The sequence below is a fragment of the Triturus cristatus genome, chromosome 1_1, assembly GCF_964204655.1.
Source record: "Triturus cristatus chromosome 1_1, aTriCri1.1, whole genome shotgun sequence".
NCBI classification, from domain to species: domain Eukaryota; kingdom Metazoa; phylum Chordata; class Amphibia; order Caudata; family Salamandridae; genus Triturus; species Triturus cristatus.
The window spans coordinates 141672914-141695509 of record NC_140579.1 but is presented as its reverse complement, the minus strand read 5'-3'; the positions used below and the strand labels follow the sequence as shown (position 1 = coordinate 141695509).

Here is a 22596-nt window from a genome sequence, read left to right as displayed (position 1 = left end):
TTTATTTGGGGGTGTCACCATCCCTTGACGTTATGGCCCTAGTGAATCTGGGGGTCAACCCAATTTTTCTCTGCCTAAAAAAAAAAAAAATCTAACCTTGTATAATGTAATATGGTGCTCATGTAAAACACTCTAATGCCTTTGGGCTAAGTTTGCGGTATAGAAAATCTGCAACAAAAAAATAAAGTGAAGAAAAATGATGCATAATGTTTGCCTCTGGTCATGACATCAAATCTGCTGCATTTAGGATGCCTTGCCTTTACACTGGGACAGAAAGTTGTCATCTTTCCCCTCTACCAAAATGTGAAGTCCTATCTCGATGCCCACGGCTTCCATTTCATTAGGGGCTTGCCTTTCTTCTATTTCCATGGCCTGCTGGGTGTCACCCTGTCTGCTTTATTGTGTGATGAGTCGACTCCGCCTACTGCATGACGGACTGCAAAGTCTTCCCATAGCAGGGCACCTGCTGCCCCGCGCACCCAATCAGAATTGAAAGCCGGCAGCGGTTGGGGGCGGGCCTCGTCCCAGCGGACCAATCGGCGCTGTGGCAAAGCAGCGTCTGGAGAGCCCGGCGCCACAGAGCCGAGCAGCGCCGGTCTGGTGTACTCTCCCTACCTCTACGGGCACCTGTAACCATAGGGTTCCGGTAGCCCCGGCCTGCCCTAGTCGCCGTCCCGAAATAGGTAGGCGGCGGTCCGTGGCTACAGCTCCTGCTGCTCCACCAATCGCAGGTAGAGAACCGCCTCGACATGACCGACAGGTAAGCAAGCCAATCCACGCAGAGAATCGTGCTGACGCTATGGCGTTTGACAAACTCACGCCTTCTTGCTTGCCAGACGTGTCTCCGAACCAATGAACTGTGAGAGGTCCGCCCTGTTCGACCAATGGCACCCAGCGGGTTTGTCCAATGGGGGGTGGGGCTTAGCATTGTTGGCCTAGGAGAGAGGAGGCAATAAAGAAAGAAATAGTAATGCATTGATATAAGGAGGCATAGACTGGCTGAGAGGGGCGCATGATACAGAGTGAACGCAGCGATCAAAGGTCCATGGGGCACTTATCCGAAATAGAGTAACCAAAAAAAACAGGATTCGAGAGAAGGGGCAATAGCTGTAGAGAGGGAGCAAGAACAAGATTCAGAGAGAGGGGGCCGTTACAATTTTAAAGATTAAGTAATAACCAGGCTGTGGGGATGACCGATAACTAAAGAGCTTGAGAGCATATCTGGAGAGGGAGCAATAACCAGAAAGACGGCAATTACCAGACAAAGAAACAGCGTGAAGGAACTAGAAAAGGAGAGGGAGCAGTAACCAGATTGAGAGAAGAAGCTATACCAGACTTAGGAAGCAGTAAACAGACTTGGCGAGAGAGAGGGTCCAAGACCTATCTTACAGAGAGGGAGTGATGTCCAGTTACAGAGCGAAAACTAACCAGATTGAGAGAGAGGAAGCAGTAACCAGGGTTACAGAGGGAGTCATTTAGACTGAGTGAGGGAGAGCGTGCACTAATCGGACTTGGAGGGAGCAATAGACAGACTGGGACATAGGAAGAATAATAACCAGACTAAGAGAGCGAGCAATGCCCAGCCGTGGAGAAAGCGTAATAATAATCAGACTGAGAGGGTAACAATAAACAGAGAGCAATAGAGCGCTAATCAGAGTGAGTGGGAGCAATGACCAGACATATAAAGTGGATGGAGTAGCCAGATAGCTAGAAAGGCAGAAGCAACTAGACAAAGAGTAATTGCCCTAGTGAGAGAGAGCGCATTCATCAGACCGAGAGAGAGCAGTAATCAGTATTGGGGAAAAACGAGCAACCACCAGACTTTGAGAGGGTATAGTAACCAGACTGAGAGAGAGAGAAGAAGCAAAAACCGGTCAGAACAGTAATCTGAAAGAGAGAGTGCGAGAAAGAGTACTAATGAGAGAAGGAGCAATAATCATACTCTGGGAGCGAAAAACCGAGAGAGAACAATAGGCGGACTGAGAGAGAAGGAACAGTAACCAGACTGAGAGAGGAGGACCAGTAACCAGACTGAGAGAGGAGGACCAGTAACCAGACTGAGAAAGAGAAGGAGCAATAACCAGACCCGAGACAGAATGGCAATAACCTGACGGAGACATAGAGAATGAGCAATAATGAGACAGAGAGAGAAGGAGCGATAACCAGACTGAGAGATAGAGGAGCAGTAACCAGGCTGAGAAGGAGCAATAACCAGACCCCGAGAGAGAATGTGCAATAACCTGACAGAGAAGGAGCAATAATCAGACAGACCGGAGGAGCAGTAACCAGGCTGAGAAAGAGAAGGAGCAATAAGCAGACACCGAGAGAGAATATGCAACAACCTGATAGAGAAATAGAGAGGGAGTAATGACCAATAACAGAGAGAGATGCAGCAATAACTAAACTGAACGAGAGCAGGAGCAATAACCTGACAGAGAGAGAGAATGTGCCATAACCAGACAGAGAGAGAGCAGGAGTAATAACCAGACTGAGAGAGAAGGACCAATAAGCAGACGGACAGAGAGAGAAGGAGCAATAACCAGACAGAGAGAGAAGGAGCAATAACCCGAGAGAGAGAGAGAGAGAGAGAGAGAGAAGGAACAATAACCAGATGGAGAGAGAGAAGGAGCTATAACCAGACATACATAGAGAAGGAGCAATAACCAGACAGAGAGAAAGCAGGAGCAGTAACCAGACAGAGAGAAAGTAGGAGCAGTAACCAGACAGAGAGAGAAGGAGCAATAACCAGACCGAGAGAGAGCAGGAACAATAACAAGACAGAGAGAGAGAGTAGGAGCAATAACCAGACGGAGAGAGAGAGGGAAGGAGCAATAACCGGAGAGAGAGAGAAGGAGCAATAGCATGAGAGAGAGCAGGAGCAATAACCAGAGAGAGTAGGAGCAATAACCAGACAGAGCGAGAGCAGGAGCAATAACCAGACTGTGAGAGAAGGCGCAATAACCACACAGAGAGAGCAGGAACAATACAGAGAGAGAAGGAGCAATAACCGGACAGAGAGAGAGAAGGAGCAATACCCAGACAGAGAGAAAAAAGGTGCAATAACCAGACTGAGAGATAGAAGGCGCAATAGCCAGACCGAGATAGACAAGGTGCAATAACCAGACTGAGAGAGAGCAGGAGCAACTACCAGACTTGAGAGAGCAGGAGCAACAACCAGACTGAGAGAAGGAGCAATAACCAGACTGTGAGAGAGAAGGAGCAATAACCAGATGGAAAGCGAGCGAGCAGAAACAGTAACCAGATAGTGAGAGAGTAGGAGCAATAACCAGACTATGAGAGAGAAGGAGCTATAACCAGACAGAGAGAGAAGGGAGCGAAGGCGCAATAACCAGACAGAGAGAATGAGCAATAACCAGATGGAGCGAGAGAATGTGCAATAACCAGACTGTGAAAGAGAAGGAGCAATAACCAGACAGGGAGAGAGAGAAGGAGCAATAACCAGACGGAGAGAGAGAAGGAACAATAACCAGACAGAAAGAGAGAGAAGGAGCAATAACCAGAGAGAGAGACGGAGCAATAACCAGACAGAGAAAGAGAGAAGGAGCAATAACCAGACAGTGAGCGAGAAGGAGCAATAACTAGACAGAGAGAGAGAATGTGCAATAATCAGACACAGAGAGAGAAGGAGCAATAAACAGAGAGAGAGAGAAGGAGCAATAACCAGACGGAGAGAGAGAGAAGGAGCAATAACCAGAGAGAGAGAAGGAGCAATAACCAGACAGTGAGAGAGAAGGGGCAATAACCAGAGAGAGAGAAGGGACAATGACCAGACAGAGAGAGAGAAGGAGCAATGACCAGACAGAGAGAGAAGGAGCAATGACCAGACAGAGAGAGAAGGAGCAATAACCAGACAGAGAGAGAGAAGGAGCAATAACCAGACCCTGAGAGAGAGAAGGAGCAATAACCAGACCCTGAGAGAGAATGTGCAATAACCTGACCGAGAAATAGAGAAGGAGCAATAACCAGACAGAGAGAAGGAGCAATAACCAGACAGATAGAGAGAATGAGCAATAACCAGACAGAGAGAGAAGGAGCAATAACCAGACAGATAGAAGGAGCAATAACCAGACAGATAGAGAGAATGAGCAATTACCAGACAGAGAGAAGGAGCAATAACCAGACCCCGGGAGAGAAGGAGCAATAAACAGACCCCGAGAGAGAAGGAGCAATAACCAGTCAGAACAATAATCTTTTAACTTTAACATTTCACTTCCATGTTCTGTGTAAGGTGTGCCAACATCGCTTCTAAACTGCTCCACAAATGTTAGTGATCCAGTATTCACGACCTTTGAGTAGTCTCACTAGTCAGTGTCACTGTGCTGCTTCCATCAGATATACGATCATCCTTGCGTGTAGCTAGGGAAAGTAATTTATTTTGCAATACTCTGCTCTGTCTAACAAGGGATCAGCTGACTAGGTCTCTAAATTACATTGCTATCATCCTGCCCCGGACTGTAGACCCTCGAGCAATTGGCCTGTGGTTATTCTCAGGATTAAATGAGTGTGCCAGGGGCTACCTTTCTGCAAGGTTATGCCCAAAATGTGGAACAAGCCCCTACCTGAGTGAAAATAATCAACCGCTTATTTACCATTAAAAATTAAGGTGTGTCTTTTGCCAATGATCAATAGTGTGTTTCTCGTTTCTGGTGCTGCCAGTAAGCCGTAACCCGTTACTCTTTCTGGAGTTGAGGCTATTATACTCTGTTAGCGCTAAGAAGATCTTGGAACTATTAGTGTGTACTGTAAAAAATCAACCAGCCATCATTGGTTGTCGTTGTCAGGCCACTACCGGTGTTGGGCTTATCATGTTCCTGCTTGGATAAAATGCTATTTTTTTTACTTCTCCTGATTGACTGTTACCTTTTTCGGTTGTCACTATTTTTAGGTGTGTTTCTGGGCCGGGGTTTTAGAGCTTGGTGTAAATGCTTGGCAACTATTAGAATTGAGTTTGTGTTGGAAGGACCTAACAAACGCTACAGATTTGGCTTATATTTTAGTCCAGTATTTCTGTAGTTGGACTCTGCTCTAGCCTTGAAAAAGTCCTGTGGACGAAACAAATGTCGGCTGCTTACGTGGTAAAATTATGCATGCTATGTACAGAACTGGGTGGTGAATAAACAATAAATGACTGTCAGAGCACCACAGTGATCTGATGCAGACTTAGTCACTGGGGTATTTGGTCAGCACAGTGCAGTGACTCTCGCTTGGTCTGACATTCTTTCATGTTATGGGTATTCTCTTTGCTGCAATCTTCTGTCCAGTACCTCTTCTCTTGCCTATATGGGAAAGATCTCCCTTGCTTTGCAGTTTCTAGGTGGGTATTTGGTCTGACATTGCTAGATCAGTTGCAGAGCATATGTTTCTGCTCGTCCTCTCTACTGGGTGGGCCACCGCATTCGAGTCAGTCAGGGGCCACAGATTTCTGTGAAAGGAGCATGGCTAACTCAGCCTCCGAGCCATTGTCGATGGCCCATTCTCCCATTACTCCCCACCCTACAAGTGTTCGGGAAGATTCAACCTGTGACACATGGAAGGTTTACCATACGTTTTTAGCAAGCAGAGAGTTGCCAGGTTGTATTACCAGACGATTAAACACCTAAAATAACGAATGGGTAATTTTCGGCATATCTCAATAATATTCAATCATACCAAGTCTTTTGTTTTTTTTTCCTTTGGCATCCTACTATTTTGTATGCCATTATTTCCCCAGGCCTTTTTTTGTTTTCTCACTGGTTTTTCTTTATCCTAAACTTTAAGTCACATTCTATGTTAACTTATCTTAAATTTGAAACCTTTTCCACTCACGAAGGACCTGTGCCTGAAAGTCTGTAAATTAATTTGAGTGTCTTTAAGAACTGATTTTGCGCATCTTGATGAATTTCCTAAATATGGATGCTGGCAACGCCATTGTCACATATCTGGAACAGCCATCCTAAAAGCCATTAAAACGGAAAGACCGCACATTTCTCCCCACTGATAAATATCTGGCTTTAATATATCCAAGTTCATCTAATACCAGTGACTTAGTCCCAGTATTATTATGATGGTAATTATGAAACCTATTAGTTTTTTTCCCTCTTTATCCATGCATCTGAATGGAATGCAGAGCAGAAATCATCTCAATTTTTCACGATTCATTATTTATTTTCCCAAATCAGGACATACTTTGAGTACCACGTTCTCTCACCAGCACTGGTATCCAGAAACCAGATTGACAACGTTTTATGGAGTCCTTCAAAAACCAGCAGCAAAGCGGTCAAGAAAGTTTCTAAAATAGTGGAATGTGAGCCTCTGGGCTTTGGATAGCAGGCGGGAGCGTACACATGAAGAATTGTTTTAGCATTGGTCTTGTCTCAAAAAGAAACAATGCAGCTTGCACAAGACTACCATTCTTCTATGCTGGGTGCCTTCCTAGAAAAAGAACAAAAAAGCATTTTGGAAATAATTATAATTTCACAATTTGCAAATATTGAATACTTTTGTTTGTAAACTGCATGTGCCACTTGTACTGCAGGGCTTCTTTGCAAATGTATGCTGGATTAATTTCCATTCAATAATATAGGTGTTTTAAGACCTTGTTGTCGAATCATACTGTTCTAGAAATTTCATGAAGGGGACCCATCTGGGATTGGCACAAACAATTTGAAAGCCACGGAGAGCAGCTCACCAGCATGGCTTAAAGCCTTGACCAAGATCTCAACTTCTAATTTGGCTGCAATTCCCTCACACAGTTACTGTGTTAAGACCCTTCAAGAAGCTCACTCACCCGTTTTGTCTGGTGGGATACATTTGCATCCCTGCTCATCAGGTAGCCGTCAACTCAGTATACGCTGGAGTACAAACAGTAATGGTTTCGCATTTGTGAGCCGGTAGTAAACTGGAATATATGGCGGGAAAATCAGAATTCGTAAAAGTTGTGTACCACAAATTGTTCTCAAGATTCATCCCACTTTTTCGGAATTTTCCTAAAAAGTTTTTTAATGTTTACAGTTGTTGCATTGAAATGTTGCATTTTTCTAGCTAATAGTGTCTTGCTATCTCCGCAATCCTTCAGCAGCATTTATCATTGTTTGTTGTACCCTCCTTTCTCATTATAAATTAAAGCTTTTATTAATGTGTTGTCCTCTGTTAGGAACTTTTTGACAGCACTCGGAAATGGTCTGAAAAAGAAGTTATTCAGTTGGTAGTCTACATCTTCTTTTTAACCTGGCTTTTTCACCCTGAAAGCTCAAGAGAAAAGGAATAAAAATACACCTAGGAAAGAAAAATGTTTTAGAAACCTTTAGTAGATCGTTTTCTTACTAAATGTAGCTGGTTTACTGAGCTCAGATTGGCTGGTGGCTGCCAGCACCAATCAAATGTTGACAACCTTGCTGTGCTGCTTCTATGGGCTCTTCTACCAGTTTATTAATGATGCTAGCATCCAGAGAGGGCCTTAACTCGAGTCTTGAGAAACAGACAGCTGTAGAACAAAAGCAGCCTTATTTGCTCTTTAGTATACATTATTTAAATAGCTGCATCCTTTCTTTCACCAGATCTGTGCCTTGTACTGTACCATGACCCCACGTTCTCTGACTTACGAAGTGTTGCTCAGCTAGGAGTATTAAAAGGCAACAGTACACAAGGGATCGGTAACAAGTTGTGGATGGGACATTGGTATTGAGGCAGTGGCTGTAACCATTTTCTTAAAAGCAGTAGTAACCCTTGCATTCTCTGCATCTTCGTACCTTCTGGGGGCAGCTAGCAAAGGAGAGGAATTAATAGAAAGAAGAGCCTTACCTACTGAAAGGAGGAAGAAGCAAAAACTAAAGAGTGACTTGGAGGAGAGACAGCAGACCTTTATCAGGAGGGAGATGACAGAGATGGATAGTAGCTGCCATGGTGGGGACACACAAAGAGGAAGGAAAGCAATAGCTGAGCAGGATGGAGGATAGACAGACTAGGGACGTGCATTTTATTGTGATTCGATCATGGAACATTCACCCCACCTAACCTTTTCCCTCTTGTCTTCCAGAAGTCTTCCAAAGCAGCTTGGCAACATGGACTCTTCCAGCGCCATCGTCCACTTGGACTTTCCGGAGATCACGTGTGCCTTGCTGGAGAACCTGAACCAGCAGCGGCGGGAGGGAAAGCTCTGTGACATTACCATTCACGTCCAGGGCCAGATCTTCAAAGCTCACCGTGCTGTGCTGGCAGCCTCCTCGCCCTACTTCCATGACCAGGTTCTCCTGAAGAACATGACCTCCATCTCCCTACCCAATGTCATGGACCCTCTGGCCTTTGAGACAGTCCTGTCGTCTGCATATACTGGGAAGCTGAGCATGGTTTCAGATGAGATTGTAAATTACCTGACTGTGGGCAGTGTGCTGCAGATGTGGCACATTGTGGACAAATGCTCCGAACTGCTTAAGGAGGGCCGTGGCCCATCCAGAGCTCCCTCCCGAGCCCACTCATGCCGCACCAGTGAGAACCAGTCACCCAGCAGCAGCAACTATTTTAGCCCCCGGGAAGCTGCTACAGAATTTGTAGGGGTGCATGAGCCAGGAAAGTATTTGCGATCAGAGAGAGAGGGCTCTGATGCTAATGATGGTGATGTCATATTCCAGCACACACTGGCCGAGAAGGGCCGTGACCCCTTTTCCCACGCTAGCCACTTTGTTCTGGAGACAGATGACGAAATGAGTGATGGTGGTGGCAGCGGGGAGTGCTCAAGTAGGCGGCCTGCATATATTCAGCCTAGTATCATGCCGCAGAAGCAGTGGGTTTATATCAAGAAGGAAAAGCCACAGGAGGACCTGGTGCTGACCTGCGAGGAGGACGAGGATCCCGTAGAGACTGTTCCAGCTGCTTCCCGACAGCCTGACCTCCCTGAGGCACCGCTGAGCATCACTGATGTGCGCACTCTCCAATCCCGGGACTTACCAAGCAGTGGTGACCAGAGGTTAGAAGAGCAAGTGAACTTCTGCGAGTCCTCCGAGGATTTCAGCTATGAAGCACTGGAGGACATGCCAGGTCAGTTCTCGCAGCGCTCTCTCATGCCCATGGACATGCAAGGCAACCAGATCCTGGTCTACCCTCCCCAGGCTCCAGTGGAGCATGGTGCTGTGCAACTCAACAGCAGCTCTACAGATGGCAACAAGATTTTTATGTGTCACTGTGGCAAGGCCTTCTCCCACAAGAGTATGCGGGACCGGCATGTGAACATGCACCTCAATCTGCGGCCCTTCGACTGCCCGGTCTGCAACAAGAAGTTCAAGATGAAGCACCACCTAACGGAGCACATGAAGACGCACACTGGCCTGAAGCCCTACGAGTGCAGTCTCTGTAACAAGAAGTTCATGTGGCGCGATAGCTTTATGCGGCATAAGGGCCACTGTGAGCGGCGGCACCGTATGAGCGGCAGCTGCAAGAAAGAGGGTGCTGACGACGCCTGCAAGAATGATGAGCCCTGCGGCGGTGATGCCATCCGGCTGCAGCATCTGCAGCAGGAGGCTCATGGGACACGGCAACTGCACTCGGGGCAAGGGACAGGTCGGACGGCCACAGCGGTGCATGAGCGGGACATGTGATGGGTGGCAAGTATAAGCCTGCCTGCTGCAGCCGTGACTTTTAAATTCTTATTCTTGTAGCAGTTTCGGAGCCAGACTGTCTGGATTTGGGAGAACCATATCTCCTACAGCATTAGTCAAACTCGTTTCTAGAACGGACAAAACAGCTGGACTCTCTGAATCGTCTCTTTACGTAGCACGTATGTTCCAGTGTTAGGGGGGAGGCTGGAAGGTGGCCAGTGCTTCCAGGCTCACGGCTTCAGAAGGGTAGGACCTAGGTCTGTTCACCTGCTTAGCAGTGGACAGAAAACTGTATTGGCAACTAGAGGAGGGATTAAGGATTTGTGGTATGGGATTGTAATTCAACCCTCCACCCTCCATACAGTGACACTTCCTTCTATGCCGTATTCAGCAATCATGCATGCGTATCTGTGCTGTGCATCTTACTGCATTTAAGCTGATGCCCCTGTTCTATGAACTGGCAGATGTTGCACAAATCTGTCCTCACTGCCTTGTCAGACAGCGGATCTGTACATTTCCCTTTTGATCCAGCTCCTGAGCACAGTCTCACAAGCACTTGCAGTCTCAGACACACACTCTAACACAACATAACATACCTGTTATTATGAGGACCGGCCATGGACCGTAATGAAGTGTGTATTTACTATTCTAACCCTATGTGCACTTTGATAGTAGGATAGGTCAAAAAGCAGACTGAGGCAATTATAACTGCACTCTTTTTGATACCCTCGCTCGAAAGTACCTACACACAATGGGGACCGGTCCTCCTAATGCACTGATCCTCACAAAGAAAGTGTTTGTCTGGTTCTGTCAGGGTTTACCCATTCTATAAGGACCGATCTGGTCCTCACAGCGTGGGTTATACGTGCCCTGTCCTACACACATCTTTCATGCGCACACACAGTCCTACACACTTCCCTCACACACACACGCACACACTCATTAAGGCATGTCCACGCTCACCCATCAGTGTTCAGATGTCTCTGAAGTAAATCGCTTACACTAATGTTATGAAACGTTCCCTTAAATGAGATCGTACACTATTGCTTTATTGTTGAAGTAGAATTCTTCTATTTTTTTTTAAGAGCCGCTGTCAAGTAGCTCACAATGTGAGGGGCACAGAATTAGGATTGAGGAACACATGCTGCTCCCACATTGTTTTCTAGATCTAACGGCTCTTTATCTGGACAGTCAGAACAGAAATCTGAAGTGTAGTGGCAGGCCTTGACTGCCAGGGCTTGTCTCACTTGTCTGTTGATGACTTTCCCCAGCTTCTTCCAGGCTATGCATTGCTGAAGGCGTTTTGAAGCCCAGCAATTCTCCACTCTCGCGTAGTCTGTGCAGATCACCTAAAACATCATCTGTCCCTAATCAAATTCACCCACAAGGTACATTCCTGTATTTCAATGTATTCATGTCGGAAGTGTCATCGGGCCAGGCCGTCTTAGGTTTTTCTATTTCCTGCAGCTTACAGCCGCCTGGCATCTCTTGCATGCTAAGTTTTAATTCAGAAAGAAGGTCCTTTCCATTTCAAATGGAGGTCATTGAAAATATGTTCTGCTCTGCCCTGATTCGTGAATCATTCACATACATCAATTTATTCTTTTCACCATGAGCCAGTATCGAGGCATGTTAGGACCCACCTGAAACCTTCTCTCTCTGCATGTTGGTGCAATCGCCTGCTTGCAGCCTGTGGGGTCCTCTATGTTTTTGTCACTGCATTGCAAGTTTGATCAATGTGCTGTCTTTCCGTGGAGGCAGTATGCATGTGCAGATGCAGTAAGCATTCCAGATACATCAGCTGCTGCAGAATAATTATCGGTGCAGTGTGCCTACTCCATGCATAAGTTGCTGAAGCAGTGTGTGGGCTTGTGCATCAGCTGCTGCAGAATGATTATTGGTTCAGTGTGCGTACTCGTGCATAAGTTGCTCCGGGAAATTTGCTGAAGCAGTGTGTGGCCCCGTACATCAGCTATTGCAGAATGATTATCGGTGCAGTGTGCCTACTCCATGCATAAGTTGCTCCTGGAAAGTTGCTGAAGCAGTGTGTGGGCCTGTGCATCAGCTGCTGCAGAATTAATCTGTTCAGTGTGCGTACTCTTGCATAAGTTGTTCGGGGTCAGTTGCTGAAGCAGTGTGTGGGCCCGCGCATCAGCTGCTGCAGAATGAATCTGTTCAGTGTGCGTACTCGTGCATAAGTTGCCCCGGTACAGTTGCTGAAGCAGTGTGTGAGCCTGTGGATCAGCTGCTGCAGAATGAATCTGTTCAGTGTGTGTACTCGTGCATAAGTTGCCCTGGGACAGTTGCTGAAGCAGTGTGTGGGCCCGCGCATCAGCTGCTGCAGGACGATTGGAGCTGTGGCTGCTGCCACTGAGCGCTCTTATCCTTCAGCAGTTTGCAATTTTGTTTGTGCTTGTTCAGCGCTCAATTAACACCATGTGTACTTGTGAAAAGTTAGCCTGTTCCATTCAAGTGATCAGACAGGAAAAACATGTGTAGGAAGAAAGGGTATACCTAAAAAAAAAAGTGCCCTCTAAAAAGGGGTGTAGAGCAGCTTCCCTAGCCTCTTCGGCCCTTCATGTTCAATTAAAGCCAGCTAATTCTTCTGACCTTACAACCTATGGCCAAATTCACAGATCTTTTACATATCCATTCTCAGTTTAGAAGCATAAATAACTGCATTTGCAAGGACAAAATCACGACAGCAGTCCAAAGAATTGGAGTTAGTGGAATTTTACCCTCGCAAATGGGTTTGATGTTCACGGAAACTCCGAATTCAACATTTGCAAATGTGAGGTCGGCAGTTGGTGTGGACGCTCCTGGGTGGCCCGATCTGCAGCAGTAGAGAAACTCGTAGGTTAGTAGTTATCCACATACCCTTAGTCGATAGTTTTCCATTTGTGAAATGCTCACAGGTTAACTACTGTCAATCGTAGGTACAATGGTGTTTCCAGAATGGCAATAGAGAGGGAATACCTCCATATGTACTGGAGTGCAGGGAAAGGGGTTCCTGCGCATGGAAATATATTTCCCCTTCGAGAGACAAACAAATAGTAAATGTACTAATGCACATTTGCTTCAAATGTCTACAGTGCAGGTGGAGTATGGATATCCGCATGTGCACCTTGTACCTGTAGGTGTACTGTACAGCTCCACCTGTACCAGTGTTACCGTAGTACGTGTTCAATAGAAGCGAGCAATGATCTGCAAATATAGGAGTAGCCTTTGGGAGCAAATTATGCAGTCTTCGTCCCTAGGGTCACTACGAAGGAAGGGTGAGCTGAAAAAAAGGCTGGAAGTTAGGGGGAATCTACTTTTTCACACTCGCAAGTTTTGAATTGTAGCAACCAGTCTCACAGAGCCCTGCTTCCCACCTACTAGGAGAACTCACACACCAGGAGTACAGATTGTTTGCAGCATGTGTTGTAAGTCACATGCATTACACTCTCACGCCTTCTAAAGTTGGCTTCAGAATACTGCAACTTGTTTTTCTTTGTCTTCGTTTCGGAAAGACTGCACTTAGCTAGATGATTTAAAGGAGAGGTTCCACACCCCTGACTCCATCCCTTCTCAGCAAACACAGAGCGTGATATCTTTAACCCGGCTACTCCTGCCTCCAGCAGCGGGGAAAGACAGGTGCTAAAATCGGTGCAGGGTGTAATGAAGCCCTGGACAGACTGTAAACAATGGAAATGAAAAGTGCTTCTTACGAAGCTTCTGTGTTGACACCTGTGGATACTTGAGGCCTTGGAGCTTGTGGAATCGGTGCGTCTTGCACATAGCGCCCGGTGACAGAGCTTGTTTGTCCAGGGTATAAGCACTTGAGGGTTGTGCCGTGTTGTAGTTTAAGCAATACACAACCAACCTCACTTCTCTGCCAGCCACTCTGAAGCATTGTATGGATATGTTCAGTAGCCACTGTGACTTGTTGATTTGGATTTGGCTTGCGAGGACTAACAGTGAATTGCTGGTTTTGAAGGCAGTAAAGTTGCAATGCGCTGTGGTGCCTCATTCATGTGTATCTGGGGAATGTTCATTGAGGAGGATCATGGTATAGTGGTACAGTTGGATGTCCTTGATGTATCTGTCCGATGTTCAGTGAGGAAGACCATGGTAAACTAGTACAGTTGGATGTCCTTGGTGTATCTGTCCATTGTTCATTGAGGAAGACTATGGTAAACTGGTACAGTTGAGTGTCCTTGGTGTATCTGTCCATTGTTCATTGAGGAAGACCATGGTAAAGTGATACAGTTGGATGTCCTTGGTGTAATCTTCAAAGGCATAGGCAACAGTGAAACACTGCTGCACCCCCATACTTTATTAGCCATGGATTTATACTTACACCAAGGTCTCAAGATAGTCGGGCTGTAAAGACATGCTCTTCCCTTTATGTCCACTCATGCAAGGGTCAAAACCACAATCCAGGCTGAAGTAAGGAGTATTTCCACCACACGCCGTGAATGAGCACCCCCGCCCCATAGACTTATGTTAGCCAAAGAGGGGAAAGACTGCAGGCCATAGGACAAAGGATCAAAAAAGTCACTTGGCCAGAAGGAAGAAACCTAATAGTCTAATTTACATAAAGGCCAATAAAACTACCCTGTAGTGAAATCTGGATAAGGCTTGCTGGTAAAGCCTTCTCTCCGCCCCTCGTGCTAAGTATGTTTTGATCGGAAAAATCAGTTAGGAAAGTAAAAGTAAATTTTTCTTGTAAGTCTGCAGCAGCTGCCTGGAGCCTGGAATGTCTTTGATGATGCAAAATCGCCCACCTTAACCTTCAGTATTGTGGGGAGTCAAACTGTGTTTCACAGCTGTAGACCTCATGCCTTACAGTACCTAGCACTTAGTCTTGTAAAGACCAAAGTACGCGAGCTGTTTCAGAGCAGCCACCACTAAATCTGAAGCACTTCTGGCTACATAAGAATTGAAGATGTGATCTTCACAGCTACCCCTTAAAAGTGTTCTTAGTACTCTGAGAAGCAGGTTTGACATAATGAGTAATAGCACACTAATTTACACTAACCAGAGAATACACTACAGCGAAATAAAGAGAAACGGAGGCTTCTCTTCAGTTTCACCAGTTTAACCCCTTTCTGTTGTGGCTCAGCGAGCATCTAGTGAAACGCATTGGATTAGGGAGCTGTGTATTTACCAACATACATTCATATGCTTCAATTCCTGCCCTCTCTACAGCCAATCCTTGAATGTACATGAAAATATATTCCGTTAAAAGAGCAGTGTTAGAAGGACGTACTTAGCTACTTGTAGCTAACAAGAAAAATAAATGGTGAGGGAAAGAGTAAAATATTTAATGAAAATGTTACATGAGGGAGACGTTTCGGTATCTCACACGGGCAGTGGGATAAGAAGGGCACAGCGGTGGATGCTACAGCTGATGTGTAGTATAGGGCCTGTGCTGTTGTTAAATGCCTCCTGCAGTAGTTTAATTGTTTGGTTACAGCGTGATGATGAGTTTGAAGTACCAAAGTATGTTTTACTTTGGGTGAGAAGAATTACTCAAGAGCCGCACAACCCATGTTAAAGGTAAGTGATTTCTTTTACAACATGAGTCTATTGTAGATTGACAAGCTTTATGTAACTACTACCACTGTGGTTGTCTAAGTAGAAAACCACAGAAGAACATGTGAGTGGACTCCCTCACCCAGTTACAATGAACGAAAGGGGAAGACAATAGAGCTCGCTTGATAAACTGGCAAAATAGCCACCACTTGTTGCAGTGCTTGGTATGAAACGTTTCCCTTTTTCCCAAACAATAGATAGAAATGTTCCTTAATAACTCCAATGTTATAGTAACTCAGTCTTTCTTGAATTTTTACTCATTTTAATCATACATTTGTCTCGTTGAGAATTTAGCATGATGAGCTGCCAGCAAAGAGGCTTGTAGACATATGAACATGTGAAACTCCTTCCAGGGACTTCTAAATACACATAAAAGTGCCAAATCAAAAGTATCAATTTATGGAAATGACCTGTCTTTCTAAACTTGATGGGATAACATTGATCTACAGAAATAGAATCTGCCCATATGTTCCTCGCACACTAGGGTAAGCCTAGCCGATAGGACAATGGACAGGGCAGTGGAGGAGGGAGACATGGATGCATTGCCTTCCTGGAATAGGAGCTAGTTACTGTGAGCGGGGCAGGTACAGTTAGTAGGTTACTGGACGTTACCGCAAATAGGGGGGGATGGGCAGGGTGGGAGGGGAAGCTGTCTTTGTCCAGAATCCACCATTAGGTTCTCTAAGTGGATGTGATGGGGTGGGGTATGTCTTGTCAGTGTATTAGACCTGTTGTTGTGTATTTATCCTGATCAGACGATCAGTCTTTGCTATGTACTGTTATGCTCTTGTCAGACTCTTGCGCCTATATATTGTGTGACTGAAGTCAGAATGAAGATCCTGGTTTCTTCCCTCTATTTGTGTCTGTCTCATCTGTGCACTGCTGGCATCTTTTCAGGGTGAGGGGCATTTATTTTTTCCGATTTGTGAATTGTCCATGTGGCGGTCTCTGCCTCCGTCAAACCAGCTTCCCCATCAGAGGATCTTTCTCAGATGGTGCTTGCAGCACTTTCCCTTGGTGATCCACATACAATGCATTCCCCTCCCATCTCCTGTCGGGCCTTGGTATTCTGAATGTTTTTCTCAAATTCTTTGAGCTTCACACATGACTTGAATGGCTCAATGCTATGAAGTCCACAAAGCAGTGGGATACAGTCTCCATCTCGGATGATTTATTTTCACCTTCAGGCTTGGAAGTGTACTTGTATGCCATTAGTTTAAGATATTGGCAGACTTTTTTATTGGCTCTAATGACCATGAAAACATCATCAGGACGAATGAAAGCCATACCAGTTCATCGCACTTTGGTTTCGAGTCCTATAAGAATGAGCGGAATGGTTAGTAACGGAGAATACCACTTTTAAGTTTTGTCTTCACTACAGCATGTGATATACCAGGAAATGCTTACATGAGGTCTGTAATCTGTGTGCAGATATCGCAACAAACCTTAACTATCAGTCGTGTCAGGCCTTCTCACCATTGTATTAAGAAAGGAATAGTGCGCAGCTTATTAAATCATGTTGGGAGGAAAAACATACCAAGTGTCTATTGTAGAAAGCCCATTTACTACTCTAATTTGTTGACGTGTATCTATAATTCAGCGATTGACTCGTAAAGATGAAGGCTTTTTATCATTGCCAAACCCACACTGAGCAAACCATACATTTGTTCCGTAACCTAGTATTATAAATTGGGTTATTAATTGGGGCAAGTGACTACCCACCTCAAGGGAAAATTACAACGTTTGACAGAGTTAACCCGTAAAGTCACTAAATTAACTTGAGTTCAGTCCCCTAGTAACTATGGGACACATCAAATAGGCTTAGCTTGGAGGCAATGTGTAAAGTATTTTTGCAGTGTCAAAACAGTAATAAAGTCGAAAGGCTAACGAATAAAAATCCAAAATCGCATTAGAAAAATAGAGTAAAAGTCAATAAACTAAATGACAAAAAAATAAGCAGAACGGGAGATATGATTTTTTAAATGTTTTAAGTAGGGATAGCGCCAGGAACACAAAGTGCCAATGATAGTCAATGGTCGCATTAGACCAGGGCTAGCGAGAATATTACACTGACCGCGATGGAGCTTGGGTCGGGTACACTAACCAGGTTTGTCCTCCTCACAGATTTTACCTTCCGACTTAGTCCTTTAAGTCCCAATCCACCACAATAGTACACTTCTAAAGCTCCCCAGGACCTCGGGGGAGACACTAAGAGACTCTCACGGTGTCAGGCAGAGGCCAAACTGCAGGGTCCAGTCCACATCTAGTTGCCACTCGTGAGTTGGGTGGTTGCAGGAAAAGGCCTCCCCGGACTTCCCCTGTAGCTTTAACAGGAGGTCAGCCTTCTAGCCCATGGAGTCTACTTCTTTGTAGTGGGTACAAGTTGGAGAGCAGGTCTAGGCTTCTAGGCCCTTCTAAGGTCTCAAGCAGTTGGTTCAATCTGATGTTCTATAAGTCAAGGATTGTTGTGAAGTGAGTCGCAATATTTATGCCTTGCACCATCTAGTGGAGAAGAGTGACTCCTGGACACGCCCTAATCAATGAGGTAAAAGTTCCCAGGGCCAACCCTACCCACTTTGGGCATTTTCAAGATGGCATAAAGTTTCTGCCATACTAAACTTAGTCTCTGAGGGTTGAGGATGTGTGTGGGGAGGGTACTGTGGTAACCCTATTGTCGTCCCCCATCTAACACCAAAATCCAGTTTGGTGCAGTCACTGTGCCCCTAAATAAACCCAGAGACCAAAATCTGGTCGAACAAAGCAGGGTTTTCTAGCAGCCAGTCAAGTGATACACATGTTTTGGCATCCTGGTTTTCTGTCTTTCGAGTGAGCGCCTAGTGTTATATGTAAACCCCAGCAGCAGACCTGTCAAGCAGGATATGGTGTAATTTCAAAAAGAGGCCCATTGTGATTAGAGCCTGCCCGGGTGGGGGCAAAGGAAAGCCCCTGCCCAGGTGTCTGTTAACATATGCTTGTGACAAGCAATGCCTCTTTGATGTTAATCCAGTTCGTTGGCCCATCCCCACTAGTCATTCTGTCATGGGATCAAAAACACTTACCCATACTCAGGACTTTGTTCTCTGTTGTGGGAACAGTTGTCACACCTCTTGAAATGCTAATTAATGGTTGGCAGATGTGGGAGAGCAAATGTAATTTAGCCTACCCTTTCTAAAAGTTACTTTTCCTTAATATTTATTAAATGCGACTTCACCATTGCATTGGATTTGTAATAAGTTTTAAAAATAGTTGCTTCATTATTTTTCTAGCTAGTTCCATTGCCGAGATACAGTATTAGGATTTTTAATGTGTACTATGGTTTTCTGAATAAAACAGCTTGGCCTGCCACAGTGAAAATAGTTTTGGTGTTAGTCACTGTAAGGACTAGTTAACACAGACTGTCGACATGTCCTACTTTTAAATACCAAGCACCATGCCTTGTGGGTGATAATGCCTACATAGGGGTGACTGTTTCATATTTAAAACAGAGGTTTTGACTTGCCAAAAGTGTTTATGACAGGTCGCATTGCATTTTTTACTCTACTGTAGCTAGGTTACACTGGTAGGCCTGAAGTCATGTTTTACACTCTCACTATAGTGGATGGCGCAATAGGTGCTAGAGTATACTAGGAACACCTAACTTATAGGCCCTGGGTACATTTTATCCCACATACCAGGGGCTTATAGGTAAGTTAAATATACCATTTAAGAATATGGCAATTTGTCCATGTTTAAAGGGCAGCACAGTTACTTTACTACTAGTTGGGAGTGGTGAGGTGCACAGAGTTCTAAAACCAGCAAAAAAAATATAGCGTTCAGCAACAGGTGAAAAATTCAGGGTGACCATGCTTCAAAGGCATATTTCCTACACAGCACGTAAACCTGGCTTGCTCACAGCTAGGATTCCAGTTCAGTATGTCACTATCTTCTGAAAGCTTCCACTAATCTCAAGGTAGCAAACATGTATCCCTTGTATCTCCTTTTCTAGATGTCACAGTGTGACAGGGCGGAGGGTAATGCACCTGTTAGGAATGGAGGTCCCCGCATAGCACTGGTTCCATACGCAAGGATACTCCAGGAGTGGCTGTAGTGGCTTCAAGTGACTGGTCTTTGGAGGATTGAGTGTTGGCTTTAGCACTTGGTTATCGAGTGGCATAGTCGTACCCTATAGCGGGGCAGATTGTGTTCAGACTTGTGGCTGCAGAGGATCTCACAATAGACTCCTCTCACATGGGATTCGAGCTCACCTGCAGGATCCCTTCGCATTCAGAAATCTCTTGACGGCAAGCAGGTGGTTCTCAATCATACAACATAAACGCAGTGTCCAAACTCCAGAAGCAAGGAGGACACGTATCCACGCAGTGTGAACACGAGAGATCTGGCACTGGGAGGTAAGCGAATGTGAGCCAGATATCATAGAGCGTGAACCAGTGAATACAGGAAATCGCCAAGAAAGACTCCAAGGTGGATAGATCCCAAATTTCTACAGTGGTCCTTCAAAGAAAGGGGCTCACGGGTTATAGCAGTGTTTGCCAGAAGTCAAAGCAGCTAATGTCAAACTTTGCCTCCAGGTCCCCACTACTTTGGTCCAGGAGTCTGCTCGGTGGATATATTGTTCAGAGATTTTCACGTGCCACTTCTGCCTCCATATGTGTAGCAAACATGCTGAAGGCACCAGTGACAGGGCTTCTTTTATCACACCCTTTTTCCAGCTGATAGAAATTCTTCAACTGTGCAGAAAACTACCTTGGCCTCAGCCAGTAAGCAGGCAGAGTTCTGCATCTCAATCCTTGCTCGCTGAGTTCAGCAGTTTCATTATGTTAGACTGCCAAAGATAGTGTAAGTGTATCCATGCAGGTATAGTGCAGACTTTGTTGGTGGACAAATGAAATCGATGACAGCATTGCACAAAGCATTGACCCGTTTCTGCATAATCTGCTGAAACGTTTCATTTTCAGGAACACTTTGATATGTGTTCATCTAGCAGCGGTGATGGCCATCTTCAAAACAGAGAAGATATGTCTGTTGTGGAGCTACCAGATATTAGGGCCTGTAAGAAAGCCCTTACATGTATCTTACCACTTGCACTGTTATGTATTCAATGTTTGACTCAAATGTAGTCTTGTGTTCTCAAGGAGTTCTTGAAAAAGTGGCCTTTCTTACCTCACGACTTAAAGTTAGTGTAATCTGTACCTCAAGCCGCTTATTTGTTACGTTTGCACCACCACAGAAGAGGAAATCTATTTTATTAGTTTAAATGAACTGTACAGTGCATATAAACCTGTTAAATACGGGCCAATCATACCTTTTATTCTATGAAAAACGCACACAGAAGCAGCTGTGGTGTATTTGATAAACCTTCTAGCTGACGTGCAAAACAGCGATATTGTCCTCTGTATTCACATCCCCAAAACACTGTTGTCTTACTCTGCACGCTAGATGAGGCGGTACTAGGCTACATGATTTTCCAAACATTTAATGAATCTCACAACTGAGACACTGTTTTACAGTCTATGCATAGTACTTTAATAGGTGCACCAACAATCCCCCCCCCCCCCCCCCCCACCCCACTTCGTGCAATGTAACAGTAGGTTATTTTGATAGAAGTAAAAAGTCTTGCGGCAGAATAAAACTTCTGAAAACACTTGAAGCTGGAGACAATACTTTAAGGTGCACACGATCAGAAGTGAGTTCAGGCTTGGAACATTTACCTCAGAATCAATTAGAAGGTTCCAGGCTGAAGCCACTGGGAAAAAGAAGTGGACGAAAGGGATAATGAGGGATGATGGACCATTGAACAAAAATACTCTTGACTGTGCTGTGATGCAGAGAAGTGCTGTAAAAGGGCTTCTTTTATAGGGTTAGTCAGGAAATAGGACGTCTGCATGAAGAGTGATAATAGTGATTTGTTTCATAACCTATAATAAAGCTAGCCATCCATCGTAGAATGATCTAAAGAGAGAAACTAAAAATCTGAATTGGATTTGAGATTCCAACTAGTACTGTGCAAAGCTTGTCTGCACACTTTCAAGAGAATCCCCCAGAAGCTTCCTTCACTCATGCACCCAGGAGATAGAAGCCGCAAGGACTGGCGAAACCAAGGAAGATGGCGACCCTGCCCAATGAGAAGTAGAGCAATGATGCTGTATGATTGCGGAACTTGGATCATCAGATGCAGCATGACTCTTCGGCAGAACAAGCTGCAAGCCGATTTATAAAGTTAGATAACATTTTACTTTATTAACCTAAGGAAGGTATATGCACTGTAGAAAGATCAAGTAACTCATCATAGAGGGGACCTTTACACTTTCTGCTTTGTCTGTCCAGTGCATGGAACAGCACGCCATCCTTGATGATGCCAAGGCATATGCACATTACTTTAACGCACAGGTAGGTTACTCACACTCAAGCTCCAGCTGCCTGGTACATGATGTGATTTCAACTGAAAGTGCACTGTGTTCGGCCAACCAGGTCGCCAGTACCAGAGCTCTTTTCCAGAACTGTACAATTGTTCCCCCAGTTGGCAAAACCTTTGGCACCCTCTGTAAGTCCCTAGTAAATGATATCCTGGTACCTAGGGCCTGGGGTACTAAAGAGGGCCCCTAAGGGATGCAGCCTGAATTGTGCTACGCTAAGGGACCCTCACCAATCACATGCTATTTCAATCAGCATGTCTTGGTGCAGACAAAAGTGAAAACGCACCGGGGACTGTCGTAGGCGATGTGGCCAACTGGGCACATTCCTGCATATCATCTGGGAATGCTCTCTCATCCAGTCTTACTGGAGGGAGATTCATTGAGTGGTGGGGGCGTTCCTGGGGGTGCCCCTGCTCCCGGAGGCGCGCTGATGTTTACTGAACATATGGGAGCCAACCGACCTGAACACACACCAAACGCAGTGGGCCACACTTGGATTCATGGTAGCTAAAAGGAACATAGCCCAGGCTTGGGGGGCAGCTGCCCCTCCTACTCTGGGAGCATGGAAGACAAGCATGGACTGGTGCATGTTCCGTGAAAAAACTGATTATGTGGCTCGTCGCTGCCCTAAGAAATGGTCCCGTATATGGGGGCCCTGGAATTCATACAGAGGAAACATTTGTGCCCCACAGCAACAACTTACCCTCGATAACTTGCTTTCTCCTTGATTTGTCCTAAAAGTGTAAAATGTGCATTATTATTGTCAAATTTGACTGTACCTGACCAGAAAGATTGTATTGCTGCAATGCGTATTTGTAGTCGATGACTGTCGATAAAAAGAATTTATAAAAAAAAAAAGTGAAAACGCAATATGTCACACATCCCTGTGTGCCATGTCCCCTGCAACTGCATATGACATTTGTAAGTCACCCCTACAGCAGGCCTGGCCGCCCTAAGACAGGGTGCTTAATATTATATGTGAGATGCCCCTTTGCTGGTCAGCTCTATTGCTG

General features: G+C 45.2%; 1 protein-coding gene across 1 annotated transcript; it reads left to right on the top strand.

The window, feature by feature from the left end:
- Positions 1 to 544: 544 nt before the first annotated feature.
- On the top strand, positions 545 to 11137 carry ZBTB22 (zinc finger and BTB domain containing 22). The gene is made up of 2 exons (XM_085622250.1): positions 545 to 760; positions 8036 to 11137. The coding sequence occupies exons 1-2, from the start codon at positions 750 to 752 to the stop codon at positions 9588 to 9590; spliced, it is 1566 nt and encodes a 521-aa protein (XP_085478376.1). The 5' UTR covers positions 545 to 749; the 3' UTR covers positions 9591 to 11137.
- The last annotated feature ends 11459 nt before the right edge of the window (positions 11138 to 22596 follow it).